At 41.5% G+C, this 19968-nt stretch overlaps 1 protein-coding gene across 1 annotated transcript in view; it reads left to right on the top strand.

The window, feature by feature from the left end:
• The window catches only part of LOC139447704 (leucine-rich repeat protein lrrA-like), a 37649-nt gene extending 17881 nt beyond the window's left edge, over window positions 1-19768 (top strand). Inside the window, exon 2 of the mRNA XM_071229151.1 lies at window positions 14276-19768. Coding sequence (XP_071085252.1) covers window positions 14317-16710 — 2394 coding nt within the window. The 5' untranslated portion in view covers window positions 14276-14316 and the 3' untranslated portion in view covers window positions 16711-19768. The remainder of the gene's footprint in view (window positions 1-14275) is intronic.
• Window positions 19769-19968: the final 200 nt, after the last annotated feature.

The raw sequence follows: 19968 nt of genomic DNA on the forward strand, positions 1-19968 counted from the left end.
GTCCAAGATTATTGCACTTATATAGCGCCGTGCATGTACGTGTGTGTGTTTGTGTGGCTGCTTGTACTAGTCCGGACTGATGCCGATTTATAGTGCTAGCTCACTGAGATACCATGCCGCAGTTTAACATGAATATCCCACTCAGACACAGTATACTGACTCCGAGCCGACCAGTCCTTGTTTTAGCCCCTTAATGCCGAGCGCCAGACAGGGTAACAATAAGTACCATCTTTTAACGTCTTTTGGTATGACGCGGCCGGGAATCGAACCCTGGACCTTCGGCTCTCCGGGCGGACGCTCTACCACTAGACCACGGAGGCGGTCTAAGATTGCAAAGACAGAGTAACTCCTTAATTCTAACACATGCGTGATGTCCGGCTTGACGAACATGAACAATAATGATTTTACTTAAATGATGAAATCCGGGAAATAATTGATCATTCTACCCATGCCTCCTGCGATGAAAACCTAATCAGACATATAAACATAGCGTGTATCCCAGACAGCGTAAGGTTCAGCTGTAGTCAGGGTGACGACGAGTCAGTGAGCAGGTTCGTGTCGGTTGCTCACTTTACAGCTGTGTCTGCGTCATATAATACTCGCGGAGAAGTTCAAATCGTGCTAATAAATAAGAACGTGTTCATTACAAATGATAAGTCATGATTAGCACCTTTGCACGTACGGGCCACATCCTGTTAGCTGGGGAACGAAAAGTTGATGTTTCCGAATGAATGAGTTGTGTTTTACGCCGCTGGGTATTTCAGTTATATCAAGGCGTTCAGATTGATGTGGGATTAAAGCCCGAAAGAAAGTCTTAGAGTTTTACCATTTTGGTGCCGACTAGCACGGGCGTGGTGCTAATGAACCATGCAAATATTTAGGACGACCCGTGAAGATTCCGGAGTAGAATGGGTCTTCAGCAACCCATGCTTGCCGTAAAAGGTGACTATGCTTGTCGTACAAGGCGACTAACGGGATCGGCTGGTCAGGCTCGCTGACTTGGTTGATGCATGTCATCGATCTCAATTGCGCGGATAGATGCTCATGATATTAATCACTGGATTGTCTGGTCCATACTCGATTATCTACAGACCGCCGTCATATAGCTGGAATATTGCTGAGTGCGGCGTTAAACAACAAATCAACCAACCAACCAACCCACGAACCTAGGTTTCCAAACTGATCAAATTCAGATCTTAGTGCTCACAACCGCTATACAAAGATCTGAGAACATTCCATAACAGGGCATTTCATCCGACCAATCAGAACGTCGCTTACGAGATCGTGAAAGTCCGAATGTGTTTTCTAATCATGCAACCTCGAAACGTTTGACACGGGTCATTCCGAACGTCAGTTACGGGCTCTGCGACATTTTCCAAACGCTTGACATTGTCTACCTCTTATTCCAGAGGGATAAACATTTGACACGGAAGAGACTTTCCATAGCCAGTGGGATGTACTGACATACAATCTCGGCCATCTATTAGACATTCCAGAATTATCTTTTGTTCAGTTTTCAAATTTTAAACCGTGGACTCCGTCAAAATAGTTTTAAAAGCTTAAACTGGAATGGAAGTCGCCATTTTGAAACTAATCTCGTAAAGCACGAGACAGCTACTTCCTGTTTGGCTGATGGCCACTTCTTGTAAGTAATTTCATTGGTCGGTCAAAGTTCGCGAAACGTTGACCTGTATTATGGAATTTCCTCAGATCTTTGTGTAACGGTAGCGGTAGACTAACATCTAGTCTCTGAAATGAACATAATGTACAGATAAAAACAGTTGTGACATTAAGGTTATGAAATTAAACAAAAAGGATCCCAAAGACTCTCTTGCGTTTCTGATACTGAAGTAATAGACTAGAATATTATAGACTTGCATGGGCTGTATTGGATATATATGTTACAGGGTCTGACTACGGTAGCGAGAACTAAGCTCTGATTCTAATGAGATTTCCAGGTTTAGGGCATGCCTAGGGCACGGAGCACTGAACAGCGCACTGCGGCACCTTCGACGACTGTGTCACGACAAGGTGGGGTAGCATTGTGGTCAAAGCGTTCTCCCGTCACGCCAACGGCATGTGTTCAAATCCCAACACGGTACAATTTCTGTAGGGATTTTAATGTTTCTCTGAATACGTTGTGCCCAGATTTCCGTTAGTAAGATGAAATAACCAATTTGAAAACAAAACAGAATGCTTCGAGCTAAATAACTGTACACAAGTTGTTCGTTAACCACATGTATTATTTGGAAAATCTGTATTGTGACCAAAATGACACTGTTTAATCAAATGTGACGGCTGTAAAAACCTAATTACCCGATCAATAAGCTTCCAATACATGTTTTATTCAACTCCATCAACCTCAGAATGACAGTAACACTACCTACACTAATTAATGACTTTACAAACCAAAAGTTTCATGTTGCCCAATTTGTAACAGGAGCTATGCCACGGCCTGTTTCTATACCGTTATCTTCCACGGCTAATGTGGAATTATTTCTGATCGGTTTAAAATATCCTCCCGTTTCAGGTTAAACGGTTGACAAAAGACGTTGTTGAAACATTAAGATCTACCGTTGTAATCTGTTACCACTGATATCTACTTCTGAATAATGAATCATTGGTATGCCAGCTGGGGTTATAGTTCAATGACCTGTGTCTGATCTCTGTTGCGTTCTACACACACAAGACAAAGATGATAGCTCCGACATGTTGATATTATTGATTGGTTTCTACCTTGTTGGTTATCGATTGTTGCACCATCAGGATTGTTATATAATCGGTATGTGTAACTTAAGTAAACATATTGACTTGGTAACTGAGTTATTGATTAGCAAATCGATATATATTGTTTTAATAATGACATCGATATTATTGGCTGTTTATGAGAATGTTGTATTGATATTTGTTAATTGGTAAGCGTGTTATGTTTTACTAGTCTGCCTCTACACAATTATGGGCGTTTAATGGTTTTCATGACGGGGTACAAACACGTATGTGTTCGATATCTGAAATAACTGATCATAAAATGCATATAGAAAGGGTGTTTATTTTAAGCCAATAAGGCTTAGGGGAAGACTGTGTTTTAATGTGAGTGCTTTTATTTCCCCGAACAAGCATTGACACAGAAACACCATCATCAGTTTTAAGTCAATAACGCCATGCAGTAAAATAGTTTAAGTTCGCGAGGATAGCCCGTTAGTTAAAATGGCCGTCTTTGACACCAACAAAGAACCTTTTGTATTCTATCAAGGTCTAAGTCGGCTGGTTTCTCAATCTGCCAGGGTGTTCACGTCCTGTACACAAACAAATTTAAAACGGACGCAGATAACTGACATTGCGAGTTCTGGGGGAGCGCAAAGGTATGGCTGTTAAATGTTTTAGATTGAAGTTCAGAGCATAAGTGGGTGGTTCTCTTCAGTCAAACATTCACATCCCTGTCGGTAATAGTCTTCTAAGCCTGTACAATAATACGACATTGAGAAACTGCTTGGAAATCAAGTGAGTGAGTGAGTGAGTGAGTTGGGTTTAACGCCGCTTTTAACTGTATTCCAGTTATATCATGGCGTGTCAGCTTAATGTGGGAGGAAAGCCCGAAGTGATGCAGGTCTCAGACGTTTACCTCTTCGGTGAAACCCACGAGCACGGGTATGGTGCTGACAAACCTAGAAACATAAACGGGGCCTTAGACGAGTGGGGCACCTGTACCCCCCTTGGAAATCAAGAGACACCACATGTCGCCAGCCTTGAACCCTAACGTTTATGACTTTGACTCCACAAATATTAACTTAGAATCTGCTAAATCACCTTGTAAATCCCTGAGTTACATACTATACTCACTCACTCACTCACTCACTCACTCACTCACACACTCACTCAGATGTACTGAACAGTGTTTTACGAATACCCCCCAGTACATTATTTCACTGTGGTACACAGCAATGGTACATACCATGTCAATCTCACGTAAGCCTCTCGCAGGTCTTGCCGGTTCCAAGACGGGCGCGTGTCACACATGGACACTGCACCATAAAACTGATGCCTTCTAAGCAGATGGTATATATTTTCATACAACGTCACATAAGCTCCTTGAACTCAAGTGTATGTCGTGAGACACAATGGGAGGGTCGCTCGTGTCTCGGCTCAGTAAGAGGCTTGATGTTAAGACATACAAGTCAACAAGCCCTTGAACCATAGTTTCTCTCTCTGGGGTTGCTATGAAACAAACAACGCTTGTTTTGAGATTGCCTGGATATTTGAAGGTCACATCAGTTTACACTTGTCCAGGGCAAAGGAATAGGCTAGAGTGACTGCACTTGGCGGCCATGGTAAAATCCTAGTCGCAAATGTCACTTCAAAATAATTAAGTCGCAGGGTCTATGCTAAGAGCTGCACAAGAGCCTCGTTGATCCAGCCAGCTGCACTGAACTGTACATTTTGGTTCACCAAAAATAATTAGCTGGAAAGAGTTGCGTCCCTTTGCTTGTACAAGGATCCGCTGATTCAGGTTTTGAATCCTAGATTGAAATACTGTTCAAAGCGGCGTTAACCCCAGCTCACGCACTCAATGTAAGTCCGAATGAAATATAATATCTATCTATAGATATGAATAATACATGTTTCCAAATCTGAAAACACGTTGAGTTGAAGAGGGACACACAATTTAATATCCCGGGGGTACTGTAAACGATTTTTGTTTGAGAAACAGTTTTTTTTCCAGCATGTTTGGGGACAGGTTATTGTTTAATATATGGTCAACCTCAAGCTGTTTCCAACAGTAATCCAACGTTAAGCCAAACCCGACCCAACCTCCAACCCAGCCAGCCCCATGTGACAGTTATCTCAAAGTCAATATGTTATCATATTACACAAGATGGAAGAGCGCGCTACGCGGGGGGCAGCGATACGCACAATATGAGATTCCTCCCTCAGAATGAATCCTACAGTCCGACCGTAACCGTACGTTTATTATACTCAACCAGGGCTGCATATCCACACATATATGGCCAGTGGAGTGTTATAGCCTTGCGGCCGCGTTCTGCCTGTATGCAGCGGTATCTGTATTGGCTTATTACGTGTGATTGATACGGTGGGAATCAATACAATTGTAATAGTCAGGCTCGGTCGAAAACGATCAAGACCTTCGGTTTTCGTCCACGTTCCCGCGATCGTTTGAAGTTTTAATAGTTATTAAATATATGATTATTTATTATTACATACACGTCTTGTGTGTAAAAACTATGTATATTGTACGTATAAGATCAATTAAATGTTTCATAGTAATATTTAACAGTTATAGTCAGCTCCAGTGATCGGCTTAAATAGTCCCGCGATCTACTGGTGCTTACGTCATCAAAAGTTGGGTAGTTCATTCCGAAATTGTTTCATGCTCTAAATACACTAAAGTAAATATATTTATTCCAAAATACTTACGTAAACACCTTCCTGGACATGTTATTGAGTAGATTACATCCATCCTAGTTAATGTCACGTCGTATATTTGGTGTTTAATCGCATTCTTCTCCCTCTAACTTTTGGCGTCTTCTGCTACATGTATTTCCGGAAGTGACGTCACAACGAATATAATCTCGTTCCAAATCAGTTGCAGAAATAACAGACTCAACGTAAGTTGTAGTTTTTGGCCAGCGAGTTTTTATAAATTTTATAATGATTCCATAGACTAGTTTACAGTTTTTTTAATAACAATTACCGTGCAGCATTATTGGCTCTGCCTTTGCGCATAGTAATTATTCTTTTTAGAGTCGATTAAGTAGAATTTGTAGAAATTAAATTATCTAGGATCTAACTGTCAAAACTGACAAGCGTTAAAACTAGAGTACGCCTTGCAGTTAGTTTATGTACAAATTGAAATTGTAACTATCATTATTAATAACAACAACAACAAGTAAAGATTTCAATTGACTTTTATTATTTGTTAAAGTTTTCTTTTACATCCGTTTTAACAATATCTCTTTGGAAACTGACGGCTGGGATGGGACCTGACAACCACGTTTTCCCCACCCCCAACCCGTTACAACAGGCAAAGAGATCTCGGCGTTTATTGGTTGACATGGAGGCTTGATGGACATGCGACTTAACAAAGATCTTTCCCCGGCAATAGATGATACTAAAATCCCCGCTCCACGACTGGGTCAGTCGCCCCGCTCTGCCACCATCTCAAATGTGGTTCAATGGTTAGATTGTGAACTTCTGGTTGCAATCGCTGTGTCAGATATCTTCGTCATTCAAAGACTTACAAAGGTATGTCGGATTTCATTTCGTTTAGTATTAAGCCAGCAGACCTGCCATTTGCCGTTAGTGTTTGACTTCATGTGACATTTTTTGCATACTGAATATTGCATATGCAAGATTGGTCGCCCTATGTGGGATCAAGGATGGCCCGGTCGTACAGGGCGTCGCAGTTCGTTGTGGAGGGTTGCGTCCCTTGGGCACGCCAGAAACCTGAGATTGTGGGTTCGAATCCCGTTTCGCCTTTATTATGTCTCCAGGTGTGTCAGCACCATGCCCGTACTCGTGGGTTTCACCAAAGTGGTAAACGTCTGAGACCTGCATCGCTTCGGGATATATTCCATATTAAGCTGACATTCTATTGAATACTATTCAAAGCCGCGTTAAACCTAACTCACTTGCACACTCCCATGTTAGCACGCTGCAAGGTGTTAGCGGCATCGTTTCGTGGATTTAGGACTTCTGGTTTTTAATGGGCGCGTCATCTTTGTTATTTAAAAACTACCGAAGGAATCTCTCATTTTCTTTTGAACAGATCGGCTTTCTTTACAGGTGATGTGAAATGGGGTTTACCGTCGCGTCCAAGATTATTGCACTTATATAGCGACGTGCATGTACCTTTGTGTGTTTGTGTGGCTGCTTGTACTAGTCCGGACTGATGCCGATTTATAGTGCTAGCTCACTGAGATACCATGCCACAGTTTAGCATGAATATCCCACTCAGACACAGTATACTCCGAGCCGAGCGCCAGACAGGGTAACAACAAGTACCATCTTTTAACGTCTTTTGGTATGACGCGGCCGGGGATCGAACCCCGGACCTTCCACACTGTAAAAGGAAGTCAATACAAACGTATATGTCAGTACATATCTACACGACTATGCTTATCGATAGGCGACTAACGGGATCGGGTGGTCAGGCTCGCTGATTTGGTTGATGTATGTCATCGATCCCAACTGCGTGGATCGATGCTCATGATATCAATCACTGGTTTCTCTGGTCAGCACTCGATTATTTATATGATATATTTACATATAGATGGAATATTTCTGAGTGCGGCATTAAACAACAAACAAAACAAGAAAATTGATTTCCCTCACAAACAAACACGTCTCTCTCACCATCAATCACTGGATTATCTGGTCCAGACTCGATTATTTACAGACCGCAGTCATATAGCTGTAATATTGCTGTGTGTGGCGTTGATCAACCAACCAACCAACATATTTACACGATAGGACCTGTAGTGTCAGAGGTAAGTGATATCTAAGTGAACTTTCTCAATATATTGTCTGCGGGGTCGACCGTTTCGATATTCGTGGGTGGGGTGAGGCGGTGTCTGACATTTTCAATCTTTTCCCGGAGGAACTGGCAACTCAACAAGTTGACCTCAGGTTTAAAAACAAAATACAAGAATCGGTAGCTTGACATGCTAGATGTGAATATTGATAAAACCAGCGTAAACCGTTACTCACTCACTCACCGGTCCAACCAACCAACCACTCACTCACTCCATGGACGGGATGACAAAGGAATTTGTAAGGAGCTAGTTCCTGAGTTATGGTCTCTGGTGGAACTCAAACTGGTCACATGACGGTACTGGTTACTGAGAAGACAAACCAATGGCAGAAATACCTTTATGCATTAAGATGAGATTTAGATGACAGGGATCAACATGGCTGCTTAAGCCGGCAGTAAACCACCCCAGTGGCCTAATTGATGACGCCCACTTCTCCGGAACTAATACATTTGACACATATTGCGCGTAGGCCTTTTTAAGTACCTGAGCCATTAAGCGAGATTACAGACGGACTAATTCCACTGGTCACTAGTGGCTACTGGTCATTTGGTGTTGGCGGGCGAAGGACAACACACTGCCCGGATAGTACATGTACATGGTGGCAGTATGGCTTCAACATGTAAGTTGGTGTTCAATGTTCTTGTATGATGTACGTGTTTCTACTCCGGCGCATCCCAGATGGCTGATAATGTTAATTACTAAGAATATTGACTCGTCGAAATGGCGTCATCGTGTAATGTACAATATGTTTATGGCGTGTACCGTATTTCCTCTATTAGACGCCCGGGCTTCTATTTATTTCGGACAAACCTTTGACCCGGCGTCAATTAGAGGCCCGGCTTCTATTTTTTGCACTGAACAGTTGACCCGGCTTCTATTAGAGGTCCGGCTTCTATTTATTTCGGACAAGCCTTTGACCCGGCGTCAATTAGAGGCCCGGCTTCTATTGGAGGCCTGGCTTCTATTTTTCTATTCAGCTGCGTGTACATAGATAGTCACGTCGTCAACACGTGATATACACGGCCTTGTTCCGATTGGGAACTCTTTTTTTCACAATAGCGATAGACCAAAATACAATGTCGATACTATCGCATTAGTAAGCTGAGAATATTTCTTTCTGACGGAGCAGATTTCTTATCTTTATTTGACATACATGTCCTAATATATCCGTCAAGTCCTGTTTAACAGATTGTCAGCGACGTGAGGGTTAGAAGACGTAACCACGATAATCAGATAATCTCTCTCTCAAGTATTTAACAAATAAAATGGGTGCGAAATAACAAAAAACCTTCGCCGATGCTATGAAGTGTTAACACTGTATAGATATTTTGCATTGGAGTTTCCAAACCTATTTTCTTTTTTTAATAGATAGATGTTACTTGCCTTGGCGTTATTTTTGTTGTTATCATCAACATTATTATCAATATTATTATTAGTCGTCACTATAACCTCAGCGTATAACTTAGAATATAATTTTGTAGTTGAATGATCAAATAATGGACGTATCATTACACTAATGTAAACAGCTTAACTATAATTTCATTATGATGTCAATAATTTCCCCATCAACGCCGATGAAATTTACATTGTTATTATGCAATGAATCGATCGTGTTAGATTTACGAGTTAAAACTGCAAATATGTCTTTAGCCCTTTCAAATATTTTCTAATGTGGAATCAAGTTTTGAAAGGAACAAGAGCCGAAATATTCATATATTGCTGTGCTTGAATAATGAGTCTCCGTTATATCTTGTTTAGCAACCATAACTCGTTAAGAAACAAACACGTTCGATTACGTTAAGAAAACGTAAAAAAATTATTTGTGGATAAACCATTTTACAGCTGTAATTGTTTCTCTAATAGGACCAAGGCGTGCGATTAATATCAAAGTCCACGTACCTGTGAAGTGACAAAAGAACGCGTTGACGCAATACATAGATAAGATACACACACATCGATAGCTCTTTGCCCTAAATCGATATCAGTATTCCATTACTTGCCATAGTTAATCTGTAAATCAGGTGCATTAAAAAGTGTTACCTTTCTCAAAGCGAAATCGGCGCAATTTACGAGCAATAAATAACTGACATTTGGAGCCCCGCGTTCAATCAGTCTGTACTGTAAGGTGTTAAATATATATAATGTAGGGTTGAATGCTCTACAAAGGAAACCACTGCAGCTTTCTGGGCCACGTTGATACTCAATACCCGCCCTGAATAGAACACTTTTAGATCTGTAAACGATTGCGACTATCGGTTGATATTAGATCTTTGCCTATCAGGATGAGAAGTGAAACAGGATTGTACCGTTCTCAGCAAACTCGTCGGAATTAGCACATTTCCGTTTAATGAATATTCGGCCACTCATTTCATAACAGTGATTGCCAGGAACGCTGAGTGAAAAAACGAGGTCTGGCTTAGGTACAGTTTTACCAAGTTATGAAGCAAACGTACAAACATATCTTGAGTAAAACTTGTAAAACAAGTAAAACTAATATCAAATTGTGCCAGGACATTGTAATTGTTGTCTATAAGGAGATGACGAGATTGTTTTATTTCAATGGCGGCATTTCATATGTTTTGTATCACGCCACTGTCGGCAGTATTCGAGCCACATCAAAACGACCTGTAAATGACTGGGTTTTGACCATGCAAACCAGTGACTGATAAAATGAGCATCGTGACGTGCCGTCAGGTTACGGTGACACGCCACCAGCCAAGTCACAGAGCCTGACAACCTGATCCATTTAGTTGTCTCTTACGATCAGTGCTAAGGGCCCGTTCTAAACCCTCATCCCCACTCGGACACACAAGTACAGACTCCATTTGTTGACGTAATCATGTTATTATTGTTTCTTCTGGGTGTTCTATATCAAGGTATGGCGGTCGGGTAGCCTAGTGGTTAAAGCGTTCGCTCGTCACACCGAAGAGTCGGGTTCGATTCCCGACATGGGTACAATATGTGAAGCCCATTTCATGTGTCCCCCGCCGTGATATTGCTGGAATATTGCTAAAAGCGGCGTAAAACTACTCACTCACTCACTCACTCTATATCAAGACATTCTTTCCTGCAAAGAATGAATTGTAAAGCGCTTATCATCGACCATACCCAATACCTAGTCTCAGCACACCGGCAGCCGGTGGGTATTTCCAGTCCTAGCTCAATTCTTTGTGTTCGACACAACATCAGTGACCCGTGACCAGTGTACTAACTATTATGATCAACAGTATTTTGAATTTATGACTAATGGATTTTTTGTGCTGGTCGGTTTATGAAAAATGCCCAGTTAATGCTTATGTTCTGCTGTTTACTACGTTTACAGTAAATTAATGTGTCGAATCCCGTGTTGTCGCGAACTCATCTTCTGGTCCCTGCGAATTCCTTCTATATTTATCGTCATTTATACCCGGATTTGTCGAACTGGATGTGTCGAATTCCCGGATGTCTCGAACTAATTTTGGAGCCCAAGTATCCATATTAAGCATATAATTCCCCCGATGACTTGACAAGTTAAAAATATAAAATGTGTAAGGAAGTGCATTTAACTCTATGACTGACGACTCTCTATAATATGTTTTTGGGGTCACATAGTATGCACAATGGATTTGTTCATAGATGATTAGCTTTTAATGTGTTAACAGTTACGTTTTAGTTTATTTTTGTAGTAGTATCCTTCTATTCTTTTAATCTGAGCAAAATCAAAGCAGGCAAATATAAACTGCTGCTTTTGATTCTTGTCGGTCGAGAGCCGAAAAATAGCAAGTGTCGCCTGGCATGGTGAACTGACATAAACTACAGTTTCAATCACTACAGTATACAACGTCAGTCTGTCTATGGAAGGCGTTCTGGTCGAGATCTGTACCGATCATCCACGCCCCTCCGTGGTATACGTTATAGTTATAGTATATGATGTTATAGTATATATAGAATGTTCAGCTGTGAATACATATGTCGTATTATGTGGACGCTCTGTATTGGTTTATGCTGTTGCACTTTAGCAGTTGTAACAATATATATAATTGCCTGCCCGTGATTGACTCCAAATATATTTTTGTAAATGAAGCCCCCATAACTGCCACTGATGAAAAAACATCTTCCTCTTGTTTTGTTTTCCTTTATTCGTTGTGCATGTTGTGCAGCGTATTCCTAAAGGAAAATCAAAGAAAACACCCCTTAAATTGAACTTCATGAAATATGCACGGCGATACAAAATACGAAAAGGTGTTTGCTACAAGATACTAGTATGTAAAGTGAATATTGTTATGTTTAACGTATACTTAGCCACACGTTACTTATCTATTGCACAGAAGCTCAGGTGCACAAGCTTGAGCCATTAATCTCCTCGTCAGCTCTTTAAATCCCCCTGCCTTGGTAATTCGTGACCAGAAATACATCTATGGCGTATTGTCGGGTAATTTGTCATTTATCTAAGTATGGGTACTTTATTAAGTGATTAAACTGCCGCAAGTGTTCAGTGTGAATTACACCTCTATAAATACTTCTCATCCATCTCCACTGGTTAAGTAAATAATCGGATTTAAATAGAGATTATACATCTCATTGATACGAACTTGATCCGTGATAAATCACACAGAGAGTATCTGGGAATAACGTTCGCAGAGAGATAGGATTTGTTTGAAATCATTTCCTATTGTTTGCCTCGGTGTAATTAAATAGAAGGGGCAACATTAGACGAACTATTTATTGTCCGCTTGTTCCTACTCGTACACTTCAGGGTGGTTCTTTGGTAGCAACTCCGAACCAGGCAACACGTACATGTATACAAAGGACGGAATTAATCAGTCTTGAGCCATAACCCTCTCGGAAGATCAAATTTGAACACTGTTGAAGAAAATAGTTGTAGAAGAGTCAGTGAGTGGTTGGATTTTACGCCGCTTTTTGCAATGTTCCAGCAATATCACAGCGTCACACATTCTCCCCTTGGGGTAATCGAACCCGGATCTTCTGGGCACGAGTAATGCTTTACCAACATGCGTTATTAGAATGAGAAGAGTCGTTTGATTTTGGAAAATATTCCACTCACTTCATATATTTTGTCAATATCGTAAAAATACCGAACGTTACATTACTGTTCCCCTTTAGAGGGTTAGAATTGGTCTTCAGCAATCCATGCTTGAAAGAGCCGAATAACTAGATCAGGTGGTCAGGGAGTCTGATTGAGAGGATGTATGTCAACGTATCCCAATTGTGTAGCTCGATGCTTATGATGTCAATCACTGGATGGTTTGGTCCAGACTTGATCTACAGACCGCCTTCATATAGGTGGGATCTTGTTTTGTGCCGGGTTCAACAAACAAACAAACAAACAAACAAACAAACATAAAAGCCACTTTATTGTGCAGTCGGAGCCGGGAGTGGCACAACGGCTTCAGCGTTCACTCGTCACATCATGTGATGCACGTGATGTACTTCTGGCGTTCCCACCGTGGTGGTGTCATTGAATTACTGAAATGGCACACCTCACTTAGTGTTCGTTTCACACACACCCGCTCACACACACAACACATACAAACACACTCAACCACGCACACACACATAAACACACTCACTCAACCACGCTCACACACTCACTCAACCACGCTCTCACACACACACACACACACACACACACTCAACCACACACACACACACACACACACTCAACCACACACACACACACACACACACACACACAACACATACTAACAAACTCAACCACGCGCACACACATAAACACACTCACTCAACCACGCTCACACACATAAACACACTCACTCAACCACACACACACACACACACACACACACACATACACACACTCAACCACCCTCACACACACACACACATATATATACACACACACTCAAACACACAGATACACACACTCAACCACGCTCACACACTCACTCAACCACGCTCTCACACACACACACACACTCACACTCAACCACACACACACACACTCAACCACACACACACACACACACACACTCAACCACACACACACATACACGCACTCAACCACGCTCACACACACACACATATATATACACACACACTCAACCACACAGATACACACACTCAACCACGCTCACACACTCACTCAACCACGCTCTCACACACACACTCACTCGCTCTTTCACACACTCACACATACACTCTATTAAACTATCGAAAACATTTTCCATTCAACAAAAGAATATTGAAACCTTCTCTCGATTCAAATTCAGTTTAGATACAGATAAATCTACAGTTCCGTCATATTTCTCATAAAAGAATTAACATAATACATACATAATTTATCTTATTATTATCTTTTTTCAAAAGGGCTTTAAACGAGGATAAAAATGCCGATGTGGCAATCCATGTTAAATAATGCATAATATTTACTATTGTTAATTGTGAAAGATATTTATATTGACTTGATGCATGCTGACATTTTTTTATGAATCTACGTACATATATAAAGAAAACAAAAAGGTTTGAGTGAGCAATGTAAATGTACATACGTTTCTCTATTTCTATTCTTTCCTTACTGCCATTTAATGTATTAATTGTAAATAATTATACACGTATACAATGTTTGGATTACTTATGCCCAATCCTTTTCATTTGTATAAATTGTGTTTTACTAAAAACACACACCAAATAGTAAATGATCGTTGATGAACAACTCCTATTTCTAACTCTACTTGATAAAACATACAAACATTGTCTGATTGCAGGTGCCCCAGTTCGCCCTCGGTCAGTACGATCCAGTACCGCCATGAGTAAGAGAGGCAAAAAGAAGGATGAAAAGCCCCCTCCCGCCACTGGCCCGGGCAGTAAGATCGTCTCCCTGCCCGACCCCCTCAAGAAGAACCACATCAAGCGCCTGGGGGACGGGAAAGCAGTGCACCTCAAATTCGGCACGTGTAACATGAAGACGTTACCCATCGAGATCTACGACAACGAGGAACTGAGTGCACTGACGCTACGCTTCAACGCCGAGAACAACCGCTTGAAGAGGCTGCCTAAAGGTTTGGCCAATCTGGAGAACGTGGAGTACGTAGACGTCAAGAACAATAACCTCGCCTCCTTCCCTGGCTCTGTATCCAGGATGAAGAAGCTTGTGACGCTAGACATCACTAATAACAGTATTAAGAAGTTGCCTCCTTCTATACACAAAGCCACTGGCCTTAGAACTTTACATGCTCAAAATAATAAACTCAGAGCCTTGCCCAAGAATCTAGGAAAGTCGCCATCTTTGACACATATAGATGTTTCGTTTAATCTGATCAAATCTTTCAAGAAGGGTCTGTATGAGGTGGCTGCGTTTGTGAATCTGGCAGGTAACCGAATTACCGAAATGCCATCAGCTGCTGTTAAAAAGCCAAATATTAAGAGGATGGATCTTTCCCATAATGCCATCGCGTTTGTGCCGGAAAACATAGACAAACTGAGATGCATGACCTGGCTTGACCTTTCCCATAATTCATTGGATGAGCTTCCGATGCAGGTAGGAATGGTGAAGTATCTCCACTATTTCAATGTAGCGCACAACTCTATCAAAGTTCTTCCAGAGGAGATATGCAGCCTTGGCTATGCATTAGACACGCTCAACGTTGCTGGGAACGAAATCGCTGTTTTACCAAATGATATCCATTTACTAAAGAAGCTCCGTGTTTTGGATGTCTCGGACAACCAGATTGAGTACCTGCCAACTGGGACGAAAGATTTGCCCTGTATCGAAAGCCTCAACGTGTCTGGGAACCGCCTCAACTCCATGAAATTCGCAATTTATTTGAAACAGTTGGAGCATCTGTATGTGGCTAGAAATAAAATTGAAGTAATACCGGAGGATATCCATGAGATGAAAGCTCTTCAGACTCTGGATGTGTCGGGTAACGGGATCAGAGAAGTTCCTGAATCTCTCGGCAAGATCACAACGCTGAAGCATCTAAACATCGCCCAGAACAAGATCTCCATCCTCCCCGACAGTCTCGGCCAGGAACAGATCCTCATCACTCTGGACATCTCCTATAACAGACTTGCAGCTCTGCCCACTGACCTCCGAAAGGTACGCAACCTGGAGAAGTTCCACATGAGCCATAACGAAATTGCAGCCATACCCAAGTCGATAGACTTCTTGTACCAGCTTCATTCGTTTGACGTCTCCAGCAACAGCTTGACGGAGCTGAACATCCCAAAGCCATGTGCGTATCTGTACCTGTCTGAAAACCCGCTCACCGTCAACCCAACTGACATGCGTTCCCCTCTGGTTGTGATTGGAGATAAGGATCATCTACGGAACCTGGCTCATCTGGAGATTTGTAACCTCCAGCTTGATGAGATTCCTCCAGCTGTCTTCAACCTCCGGCTCCTCCGCCATCTGGACATGTCCAACAACAACCTGAAGTCCCTCACGGACGGCATCTCCAAGCTGAAGGGACTGGAGAGTCTGGTGGTCAGTCACAACGAGCTGACCGATCTCCCGGACGGACTCACGGTGCTCAAGAAGCTGAAACGGCTGACAGTGTCTAACAACTCCATAGCTGACTTCTCCCCAGGACTTTTGAGGCTGTTCTCACTGGAGAACCTTGACATGTCCTTCAACAAGATGTGCCTCCTGCCCGATGACTTCGGTGACCTTAACAAGCTCATCAGCCTTGACCTTTCCAGCAATGAACTTTTGACCTTTCCGCGAGACCGGATAGACGTCTTAGCGTCCCTGACCAGCTTGAACGTCTCGTTCAACCACATTGATGAGATGCCAATGGGATTCCCTTATCTGTATAGGCTTAAGGTGCTGCGGGCAAAGGGCAATGACGTCAAGACCCTACCTGGAGAATTTGACAGGTTGAAAGCATTGGAGGTTTTGGATTTCTCTGACAATGTTTTGGAAGCCCTTCCAGAGAGCATCTGCAAACTTCCTACAATCCGGGAGGTGGATGTTTCGGACAACAAGATCGTCCTTGGGTTCCCGAAAGCTTGGGAGAACCTTCGCGGCAGAGCCGCCCTCAGCTACTCGGAGCAGTCGTCAAACAAGACGAGGGAAGACCGCGACCGACCGAAGAAGCCCGAACCAGAGAAGAGTCCAAAAGGCAAACGGAAGGGGAAGGGGAGTCCCCAAGGGGGGAGGAGGGGCAAAGGTGCAAAGTCTGCACCCCCTGGCAACTGATCATACTTCATTGATCAGTGTTACTTATCGTAGCTTTATGACATTCGGAAACAATGAAATACCCTGCTGTGTAAAAGAAACGGAACTCTGTTACCAATCTTGGTGTTCGAAATGTCAGAACAAAAAAGCCTCGTTCATCGGAATCAGCAGTGATAACTATGGATTTACGAGGCCGGATTAACGAAACCATGAAAATCCCACATCCATCTTTGTATTTGATATAGATAATAAAGCCTCGTTTGTCCGTAGCCACGGCGATAAGTATGGATTAACGAGGCCGGAACTAAGAGGACAAACAAGTCATTTCCGCCTATCAGATGTTACTGGGGGTCGTCTCAACGTTTTACCGTCCATCACTGAATGGCAAAGGAAGCTCTAGACAGATGTGTGAGCAACTGAAACAGCACAAGGAAGCCTGTTATCCCTCGTTTCTGAGCGAGTCTACCTTTACGAGTCTGCTTTGGTGTCTGTTTATTTATGGACAGTGTTGATGAACAGAAATATATATTCAAGTCTGTGATAAAAGGGAAACAGATGCCAAGTTAGAAGATAGGACATTTGTATCCGTGTGATAAATGGAAATCCCTACTCAACTAGTGCTCAATGACTGAACGATCTACACGTGTCACAGCCATGGCTATATGGTGACAATGTCTTGCACCGTGTTGTATATTGCTGGTATTTTTCTATCTTCTTACATCCAGGTGATATTCATATTGTATTGTATTACTATGGAGGTATATTTATACAGGTAGCCCCATTACATATATATATATATATTATACATATCTCAAGCCATAAATCATTCAGCACCACTCATCGTTTTCCGTAACGTCTCAGAAGACCCCTTTTGGATCAATGTGCTATTTAGCAAATATCGATGTAAATTTTCAAAGCAAAGGCGCACGTGGTACACTAAATTGACTAATTCTTACGTCTGTCCGTTTGCTTTCCTGGAATGACACGTAAGGTGACGAATATCCCCAAATATGATGTAGAAAACTGAATACGGCGAATGGATCCGAATGCGTAGCATTGCATAGCCCAAGGAACATGACTATTTGAACTTCTCAGGCAAAATGTGCCAGTATTGCGTAAGGTTTTGTTTAGGTGATATGGGTGTTAATGACATTGACATCTATCGGTGATGCTTCCACGCAAAATATATATATTCATTTTTGTTTTGTTTGACAACGCTCTCCTTTGATCCGTACTTCACGTCACTATATTTTGATATCATTAATAATCTATGTCATGTTTTCAGTTATGACCGATCAATCAGAAGGAGATTTTCATTTTAGGACCCTTATTTATTACTCATAAAACGTCTTTATCATCTATATCGAGAATAATCACAAATCACATGCTATATTTTAAACAATACATTTAATGCATCAATGAATCACGTTTCCATTAACATAAAATGAACATGAAAAGTAATCAAAACATATTTTCACTAACAAACAAGGAAACATACTCGTATTTGAGAAACGGAGTCCAATTCCTAAACAAACCTCACGCCTGTGTGCGCATGCGTCATTCTTGAGGTAAGGGCGTGATTTCTGCCATGAAGCTTACACGGCGTTTTGAGATTTGGCGTTAAATTGACAGTCACAATTAATCATTGATAACACTGTGGACATTTTCTAATTACTTTTCCGTTCAGTTGTTTCATTTACCTCAGTTATTTCTAATGGCGCATTGCCAACTTCATCCCACACGCATTGCCACTGAACACGCAAATGTCTCATTAAAGTTTGGTGCCAAACTAACTGGCACAATAAACAAGTGGTTTTATGTCAGCGTTGCCATGGAAACCTATGCAGTGCCATGGCGGTATTTTATTTTACATCGAGACAAATCGCAAATTGTCAGTTATTGTCTTTAAATGTTTAAAATGTTACAAAGTTGTGTAATTGTCTTGATACGTTCACGTCCATATTGTAGGTTGATATGAATTCACAGTTTATCAACAGGCTACATATTGAAATAACAATGCAGTAAAATCTCATTACTAAACCCATTTCATGTGATATGAAAACATATGACTTAATGGTATGGTCAATATCGGTACATCTTTTGTCTCGAACTACGGATATCTCGATGTTCTATGGTTCCCATGGGATCGAGTTAATGCGGTTAATCTGTATTTGAAAAAATAATATTCGGGTTGTAATTTCGATTTATAACTTAATTTAAAAATAATTTATTCGTTTAAAGCTTGCTGCGTCCGCAATGTTGTTCTTGTGAGTGCCCCACGTGTATAATTCACCTCCCGCTCACAGCAGTCCGTGACGGCAAACCGTGAAGATATTTAAGCAACACTGTGTAATTTCCACGAATCCGCCCACGAACACAAGCAAACTGTGATATACCTTGTTGCCCTGTACCGACACTGCTATTTTTACATGGTGTTGTATGGTGTTGATGTTGATGTTGTCAATCCGTCCATGGTGAAAACCTATTTATTCATTTATTAATATCGTTATGATTTCATTACGTCTGACTTTCCTAGCGTTAGAAAATATTATCTTGATAACCCCTTGTCGCTGACTAATTACAATTGTCTGTTTCAAACAAAACATGTAGGCTCCTTCCCCCACCCCCGACCCCCCAATAGTACAATAATGGGTCCCTGCATACGAGACATAGCTGACAGATGACGGTGTGCCATCGTCTAGATCCCAGTTCCTGGCCTACAACCTATTTGTGCCTTTTTAAAATTGAGGCATTGTTTCCTAATAATGATTAATTCATTTACATAGTACTTAATCTGGGCTGGCAGGAGTGATGGTTTAAAAGTGACAATTGAGTCTAGTGCCCCTTTAAACTAATCCCGTCTATTTTGTTATAACTGTAGGTCAAGCGTATACTCTTTTCAAAACGTTGAATTAAAAAATCAGACGGAGCTAATTTCGTTTTATTTACACAATTCTGTATAATATTCATTCCTAAACATTGCTGTATATCTTCAGTTATTTCATTGCTAAACTGTTGCAGCTACATATCCTAGCTTTTCTTGTTTTGTTACCAAGACAACTCGTTATTCCTTGATAGTTTCTGTCTTCGTATTTTGATATTGTGATTTGGAATATGTCTATATGGTTTCTTTAAGAAAATAAATAAGCTTTCCATCGAGGTGTATTTTCTTTATATTTCGTACAATCACAGGGCATGGCCATGGACCCGAATCGCTCTCACAATAGTCGTACAATCACAGGGCGTGGCCATGGACCCTAATCGCTCCCACAATAGTCG

The sequence above is a fragment of the Haliotis cracherodii genome, unplaced genomic scaffold, assembly GCF_022045235.1.
Source record: "Haliotis cracherodii isolate W230 unplaced genomic scaffold, xgHalCrac1.p SCAF_7, whole genome shotgun sequence".
Classification (NCBI taxonomy): Eukaryota; Metazoa; Mollusca; class Gastropoda; order Lepetellida; family Haliotidae; genus Haliotis; species Haliotis cracherodii.